This window comes from Pimephales promelas, chromosome 10 (genome assembly GCF_988280905.1).
Source record: "Pimephales promelas chromosome 10, fPimPro1.hap1.1, whole genome shotgun sequence".
NCBI lineage: Eukaryota > Metazoa > Chordata > Actinopteri > Cypriniformes > Leuciscidae > Pimephales > Pimephales promelas.
In genome coordinates this window covers 4,311,735-4,320,382 of record NC_142778.1, presented here as the reverse complement: position 1 = coordinate 4,320,382, position 8,648 = coordinate 4,311,735, and the positions used below count along the sequence as shown (strand labels likewise).

The following is an 8,648-nucleotide window of genomic DNA, read 5'->3' as shown; positions in this document are numbered from 1 at the left end:
ATAATAAGTAATTTCAACCCATTTACCATCACCCCATTTTGGGAATATACGTGAAAATGCACTATACAAAATTAAATGGTTTTAATTCAAGAATGCTTTGGACCTACATTTTTTGGTCTAAAAAAAGAGCATAAAATACCCAGATGACTACTTCCGGTAAGATTCTGAAGCGTGCATATGATCAGATATGATCCAAATAAAGATATCGCATATGATGGATGGACACTTTTACTATCCCATGAGGCCACGGGAGGGGTTTTGTGAATGACAGTTCTTCCAATATTCTCTCCTAACTGGCCTTGTTTGTGCAACTCTCTCTCAGTCTGGAAGAAGATTGTCTTACTTTATGAGTGCCTACTTTAGCCAGCAATTTCTAATTTATGAACTACCGAAAATATCTTCATTTTTCACAACATATTTGGTAATTGAATGCTTATTTGGTGTTATAAAGAATAAATACTGATATCACTGAAAATCCATAACCCCATAATATAGTAATACTTTGGCTGTACTATGTTCATTTCAACAATCCTATGTTAATTTATGTGTATTGCAAGTCAAAATCCTTGTAGCCGACGTAAATATTTATGTGCATATGCCTTTCCTTTGTTAAAATTGTACGACAAACATCTTTCTGAAAAAGTGATCCACTTGTCAGAAAATACTATAATCAAAGAACGTATATTGAACGAAACGATAACAGATTTCATATTTATATATATCGCTACTACTATGTTGTGGGTTTTAATGATTTAGAAGAAACTGTCAAAGTGGTATAATGAGAATGTAGTGGAAAAAATCGCATTTAAAACGCTCTAAGTAATTTCATTCAGGCAGATTTTCAGACAACGTTGCCAACATTTTCCCAGCATTCCTTGCGAGCGGCCTTTTCCTCCATTTTTGAGACTGAATCAGGTGAGCGTTTTAGAGCTCGTCTTTTAAAATGTGACATTTTAGCATTGTGTGATGTAAACTAAACCTCGATTTCTACCACTATTGATCAAAAATACCAATAAAGTCCATATTCCGCTGAGTTCTGCCATGTACGTCATAAGATGTTTTGGATTTTAAACGGATTGTTTGAGCCCGTTGACTCAGGCTAAACTGTGGTCCGGAGCTCATTTCTGCACATTACTGTCAAACAAAACTGTTTGTTAATAATTTATGTTGTTTATTACACGGGTTAGCTTGTGTTGAAGACGTAATATTAACTATAAACTACGTGTAACTTTGTATTCGAACTTAGCAACTAGCATTGAGGAAGATAAACATGCTGCAGCTACGAAGCTGCTGTGTGTTCATATAGTAAATGCAAATATGAAATCCGTTTATCGCGAGGGACCAAATATTGACCCCTTTGACTAAATATTTTTCTGATTTTTATTATTTTTTTAGGTTGTTAGCCTGGTCAAATCATCATTATGCCCGGAAGGTAAGATATGAAAGCTGTCAGCATTGTTAATCTGTCGCATATTTAACTGCGATACCTATAATGTTTGGCTCGTGCACCTAGATAAAGATGAGTTAACGTTAACTTTTCTCCCTCTTTCAGGTTGTGGAGCAAGGCCATCTTTGCTGGCTACAAGCGTGGCCTGAGGAACCAGCGTGAGCACACTGCTCTGCTCAAGTTAGAGGGAGTTTACACCCGCGCAGAGGTCGACTTCTACCTGGGCAAACGCTGTGCCTACGTCTACAAGGCAAAAAAGTAAGTAATGGCACGATATAGTGTTTATGGGACGAGTAGCACGTGTGGGGAACGGTTTGTGTGATCATGCTGTCAGTGCGATGACCAGTCTTGCCAACTTTGGCAAGACTAATAAGCAACAGCAGCTTCAAAAACAAGCTTAACATTTATCATCAATTATATATATATATATAATCTGGCAACATATTAAACTGAACCCACTACAAAACTAAAATCATCAAATTGCTAAGGAGCGTGATGACACACACTATCCTCCGATCACCTGTGAAAGACAAGAGCACTAAGAGCGAGCTGTAACAGCCACAATTATAATTCGAACCATATGCATCTATTATTAATAGGGATGCTCAATATATCGGCCACCATATTGGAATCAGCCGATGTGTTTTTAATGTAGCCAAGATGTTTTTAAATTGGTTGAAATATGATTGAAATAACTTCAAAAAAGGTAAATGCAGTTAAGTGCAACATGTGCCAAACAATTGTCATAAGCTGCATAAAATTATGAGAACATTAAAATTGTGTGTTTGGGACATGGCTTTAATGGTGAGACTTGTTTTTGTAATCAGGCTTGGTTAAAATTATCGGTTGTTTATGGTTATCGGTAAAATTATGGTTATCGATATTGGACAAAATGTTAATGTCTGTGCATCCCTAACTGTTAGTAGCCTATTAGTACTTTTTTATTACAGCTTGTAATGATAAATGCATTATATATATATATATATATTAAATAGGGGTTCTCCTCCCCTGAGCTGTCCATCATCTCCCATGTTTTCTCTCCATCCCTGTACAGGGCTCTAGAGTGTGGCTGTTGAGATGCAGACTGTCAATGTATTGGAGAAAATGGCACCCATAAATGTGATCAAATGAAGTTACTTAACAGATTTTAAGCAACAATGTCTTTTTTTTTTTTAAGTAAGCCCAAAAAGCCACAAATGGTGATTTAAAAAAAACAAACAAAATAAAAACTTGTTTACACGACTTGCCAAAAAAAGCCAGAAGTTGCATATTATAACCGGACTTCGCAACTCTGGCTGTAACTATTCATTTTTATATGAAAGTTACCATTTATATAATTAAAAGGATATTATTAAATCAGATGTATGTTTCTGTTCTTATTATGAATTAATTTAATTAGCACTAGCTATTCCAGAAGTTTATTTGATGTTTTATTATTAACCTGTCAACTGTCACCTTACTTTTTGAGCGTAAATCTGACCTTAAATAGTTGTAAATCATGAATGGTTTGAAATATACCTACGGTTGGTCTCTTTTTAAACACTTCATTAAAATGAAAGTGCAAAAAGTTACAAGTCAAAACAAGTTGTTCAAAATTTGAAAGTTGAGTTTACAACTGAGCCTGCTAACAGGTTTTAAAATGCTATTTCTATCGTAACATTGTCCAATTTCAAAACTGTTTTCACAGGTTGAATGATTTACATCTTATATTTTAATACATAAAAGATTAGTACTTCTTCAGTATCAAGAAAAATTCCTTGTGTCTAAGCACACTTGGCAAAAAATCTCTTTCTGATTCGGATATAGATGTATCCATAATGGTTTATGGTTGAAAATTCAGTTTATTTTTTGATCATAATTGATCTTTGACTCACTGAATGTAGTTTCACACTAGTAAAATGGGTTATAAACTGCGTTTCATGTACTGTGAAGATGATCATATTTTACCCTTCCACGCAAAGATGCGTTTCATAATTTCTATTGATGGTCTTGTATTGTTTTTTTTGTCCATAGTCGGCAATGTTTAATGTGAGTTCTGTATGTTGTTTAAAGGATCACCGCAACACCCGGCGGTAAACCCAACAAGACACGTGTCATCTGGGGTAAAGTCACACGGGCTCATGGAAACAGTGGGATGGTTCGTGCCAAGTTCAAGAGCAATCTTCCTGCAAAGGCTATGGGGCACAGGATCCGTGTGGTAAGGGTCTTAAAGTTTCTCTGGCTTTAAGTATCAGTAGCTACGTTTACATGGACGCAATCGGATTGAAATCAATACGATTGATGAATCCGATCAAGGTGTTTACATGAATGATAAATAAAGTGATAGGGTTGATGTGCGCGTTTATACGTCACAAGATTCAAATCGGAATTGATTCTTTGACATGTGCACACTGCATGAATATGCCACTGTTCACGCATAAGCATAACTATTCTCCCCTATTGGTTCTGTATTTGTTTTAAACGGCCTTAATTTGTATCCGTCTCTGGTCATGATTTGGAGACGATGAGCATGAATCGTTTTGCCGTGCTGATTGTATTTATCACGCAGTAAAACCCCGTGCCCAAAAGTCGTGTGTGGATGAGAATGTAAAACAAGCACTGGTGGGACGTTGTCCTGCTTCACTTCACAGACATGAAGTGAAATGAGAATCGTTTTAATAATGGAACATTCGTTTATATGACACTTTATTCAACAGGAAGAACAACTCGTTCCGTGCGTCATACTTCATTACGCTATTTCAACGTCGTTGCACATGCGCAGTCCTTTTAGTTTCGGTTTTCAATCCGATCAAGTGTTTACACGTTCTCTCGCTCGGATTACAAAAGGAGTAAACCACCCCCTTTCAATCAGATCGAAATTCTAGTCGGATCGAGCTCAATCGGATCGATTAAGGTGTTTACATGAAGATTTTTTTAGTCCGATTGAGCCGTCGATCCGATTACAAGGGTCCATGTAAACGCAGCTAGCGACTCTCCCTGGTTATACTTTGTGTTGGACAGGTCCATTTTAATTTGCCCACTATATGCTTGCCTTTATTATGTGGCAGTGGGTTCAAGACAGTGCTGTTGTTCCCTTAGTGCCTCCTTTAAAGGGGCTTTAATACTGGGCATGTTTGAAATGAGCGCCATCCGAGCGTGATTGTTTCTAGTGCGTCCGGTTTCACACTCTGTTTGATTTTATCAAACCCTAGTGCATTTGCGTGCATCTTGAGTTGCCACAAGTATGCATGCAACACATAGCAGGGCTCTCAAGCGTCACGTATTGAGCGTGACAGTCACTCATTTTGGTCTTTTGTCACGCACTCCCGCCACACATTGTATTTCTGACGCAGAAAAACTATTTATAATATATTTAATATGCCGCAGCACCCAAATTGTCTCTGGCCGCGCCACTCTCACAGGAATCAAGCGCGCGCGTCTCCCCTGCTCTCGTCACACTGCAGGCTCACTCTCGCTCGTACCCCAGGTAAATCATCAGCACTATCATCCCTTACATGCGTGTTATTGAACTAGATGCTTAGTTATCGGCTAAAACGCATGCACGGGTTTAGGGATGGGCAAAGATTAATCGCATCCAAAATAAAAGTTTGTGTCTACATATATATTTAAGAAAAATGTGTTATTAATATATCAAATATTTATATATAATATTAATTGTGAATAAATGTATATAAAATATAATATACATGCACATATTTCTTAAATATATACATGCATATGTGGGTATTTATATATCCAAATTAATTATACACACTACACGAACATATACTATGTAAACACAAACTTTTATTTTGGATGCGATTAATCGTTGCCCATCCCTACACGGGTTACTTCACATTTCACGTGAATCGCGCCACAGTTCGAGTGCAATCACACATGACCGCTTTCACATTAGCAGTTTTTAATGCAAACCTTTCACTGTTTCAAACTAAACTTGTCACTGTTAAAGCACCCTAAATCTGAGTCGCTACTGACTTGTTTGTTCATTTGTATATTGTTTTACGTTGTGGTGTCATCAGCTTTATTGTGAAGGGCTGTCATTTAAATTAATTAATCTTCATGCAGTATATTGAACCAGAGAAACTGCATTTCAGGTTCGATATCTAGAATGGAGGAATTTTAAAGGATGTCTAAAATCGCTGATTTCAAGAACAGTAAAACTAAAACATAGTTTTATAGGGTTTTTATAGTTCACACATGCCGCCTTTATTTATTAGTGTAACAAGCACACATGAGAAGGAATTTTGGTAAATCTTTTTGCTAGGGCTGTAGTCAACCAAAGAAATCCTTAGTCGACCAAGGTCTTGTCCTGCACAACGATTAGTCGACTAAAAAAAATTATTAAATTTTTTTGGACAATTGTCATAGAGCATTTATAAAACAACAATGAAAAAACATCAAAAATAAATAACTATAATAATAATGAAATTCTTTTAAAATTAAGTGTTTTTTTGTTTTTTACTGCAAAAAGTGAGGAGCTCTGTCCAAGGTCTATGGTGACAGTCACAATCGCGCACCTGATTACACCAAATGCTACAAAAAACTGCTATCTGCCACATAATGAAAAATCAAAGCTCTCGTTTATACAGGCTGTGTTCTTCTTTACTTACAAACCTATGGGTTAACTTTTGTCCAGCCGATCTAGCCATCTAGGCCTTTTAAAACGCACACAAAACAAAATAGCCTTAAAATTAATCTGAAATAGGCTGTGTTGTAAGAAGGCATATAGGTTTATTTTTGTTTTGTTACATTATTTAAGCTATTTTCAAATGCGTCTAGTGTACAAATAAAAACAAAAACATATTTAGAAAACACAATCTGAGTCAGCATGATAAAGCCGTTAAAAGGGCTGCTCACGTCTTTTGCGTGCTCAAGTTCGATTTCAAATGTAGGCACGCGATGTGGACCAACACGATCGCCTACCTCCACAAAAATGTAGCCAGACTAAAGATTTGGATTTCTTGGACATTTTGTCGACTAAACAAGTAGCGTGAACTGAATGAATACAGCGAAACTACCTACCGGTATATCCCTTACTGAGCGCGAGCAGCAGCGCAGCCAGACACAGGCGCGGTTCCCGAGTGTATTATGTGTGTGCGCTAAACTGTGGCGCAGTTACAAAAAATAGCTTAAATTAACCCTTGTGCTGCATTAGATTTTTAACACCGTTGAGTGCATTAAGGACCAAAAATGGCCACATATTAAACATTGCCTAAAATATTATATATTATTATTATTTTCCACTTTTACCAAGTTAAATCTTTTAACCAGCATCAGTCCTCATCATAACTACCAAAAATGTATTCAATTTCAGGATTTTAACCCTTTAATTACCAGTTTTGTTTGCGAAACCATCGATTTGTATACGAGGAAAAAACACAAAAATTCAATTATTTTCAATAAACTAAATGCAAAGAGAAAACTTTAGATTTGGATTATCACAGTCCCACTTTGCAAAAAATCCCACTTAGCGCGTTAGAGACCAAAAATGGCCACCTATTAAACATTGCCTATTGCCTAAAATAAGGTGCATTTCCACCCATAGGGAATTAATATGTAGTGACGTCATCTGGTGGAATACACTATATAATGCAAATATAATGCTTTTGCTTCAAAATGAAAGGATGTTTGTGCAAAAATCATGTTTCATGTATTACTGACAGCCTCAGATTTAAACAACGTTTTAATGGGTTTCAATGGGCCATTTTTGGTCTTTATGGTGCTGAGTGTTACTATTTGATCTACACATTGTGTGTTATACATATTTTGCAAAATGGGATCACATTTTTTACATGCATCCAAAAAGTCACAATTTTGCCAAATTTCATACCATTTGCATTAAAACAGCCAAAATGGTCAAAGAAATTAAACCGCAAAAGACCAAAAATGTCCCTAATGCAGCATAAGGGTTAAAGCATTTAAAGTTGGGGATAAACCAGGCTAATTATATTTAGAATACAGTAATAAACAACTGCTTTATAAAGGAATAAATATCAAGAAAGAAAAAAAAAATGCGACTGGTCGACCAATAAGAATGTCAGTTAACCAAAACGGCATCGACTGATTACTCGACTAAACGACTAAAGTTGACAGCCCTACTTTTTTACTTGATGTGATGTCTGTGGACAAATGCATACTCTTCTCCTTTTGTAATCTTTTGTAATCACGATGTGTAAGGATGTACTAAATACGAAAAAGCTTCTTTGTTTTGTTTAGAGATGATAAATGTATTGTTTATCGTCCCCTCCCCCCTTCTGTCGTGTAAACAATCTGTTTCAAAAAAGGGGAAGCTGTTGTCCATGCATGTCCTGATGCAGCTGCCCTCGTCTGTTGACTGGTTAAAATGTAAAAATAATAATTTTGTTGAACGAATTACTAATTTTTTGCTTCTCTTTTTTCAGATGCTGTACCCATCCCGTGTGTAACCTGCTTTTGTGTACAGACAATAAAAAATTTGATCCAAAAGTTCCTTCTGTGGTCTTTTCACAACCTTAACTTTCCTTCTGTGGTCTTTTCACAACTTTAACTTTCTTCAGTTTATAAAGTGTTCAATTCCCTGCAACCGATTTAGAGTCTTTATGCCTTCGTTTTGTTTTCAGTCAAATAATGTAAGCAACACCTGAGAAATGTATATTTGTATCAAGCTGGATTTACTGAGGAACTAACATTTTAGGAGGATCGTTTGTAGAACTGAAAAGAGTGCAATTAAGGGAAGCAACCACTGTCATAATTAACACTTCCTTTCTTGGCACTTGCCCCATTTACAAAAACATTGTGTCTGGGATTATCATAGACCAGTTCTGAATTAAGAAACGCATACTATTTCTGCTGTAGATACGGTAAAAGTAGTACGAGTAGTGTACTGGTGGTGTGTGGCAAGGCAATGCATGCATAAAGTAAATCTAGAAATAATAAGGAAATTGATTAAGAGAAACTGTGGAACCTATGATTTTAATTTTTAGCTTTATCATAGCCCTAAAACCGTATTCACTTTATAGCCCTTAATCCTGTAATTGTGGACAAATGTGGGCACGGAGGACTCAGGTGTGATCCTAATTTTTATTTAATATTATAAATGTTTTATCATTGTCTTCGATAAAGTTTTGTCTATCCATTTATTTATTTTTTATTTTGGGGGGTATTTTTTATTTTATTTACTTCAAAAAGTGCCATTTTCTGTATAAATTATTTCTATGTAAAT

The 8,648-nt window shown here is 36.0% G+C and overlaps 1 protein-coding gene across 1 annotated transcript; it reads left to right on the top strand.

The window, feature by feature from the left end:
- Positions 1 to 833: 833 nt before the first annotated feature.
- rpl35a (ribosomal protein L35a) lies at positions 834 to 7,912 on the top strand. Its single transcript, XM_039647643.2, has 5 exons — positions 834 to 915; positions 1,396 to 1,432; positions 1,553 to 1,705; positions 3,500 to 3,644; positions 7,849 to 7,912. The coding sequence occupies exons 2-5, from the start codon at positions 1,422 to 1,424 to the stop codon at positions 7,870 to 7,872; spliced, it is 333 nt and encodes a 110-aa protein (XP_039503577.1). The 5' UTR covers positions 834 to 915; positions 1,396 to 1,421; the 3' UTR covers positions 7,873 to 7,912.
- Positions 7,913 to 8,648: the final 736 nt, after the last annotated feature.

Bases quoted from the DNA above. Each gene is read 5' to 3' on its own strand.
- rpl35a (XM_039647643.2), top strand. The intron at 1,706-3,499 runs GTAAGTAATGGC...TGTTGTTTAAAG, and splicing joins TACGTCTACAAGGCAAAAAA to GATCACCGCAACACCCGGCG. The intron at 3,645-7,848 runs GTAAGGGTCTTA...CTCTTTTTTCAG, and splicing joins TGGGGCACAGGATCCGTGTG to ATGCTGTACCCATCCCGTGT.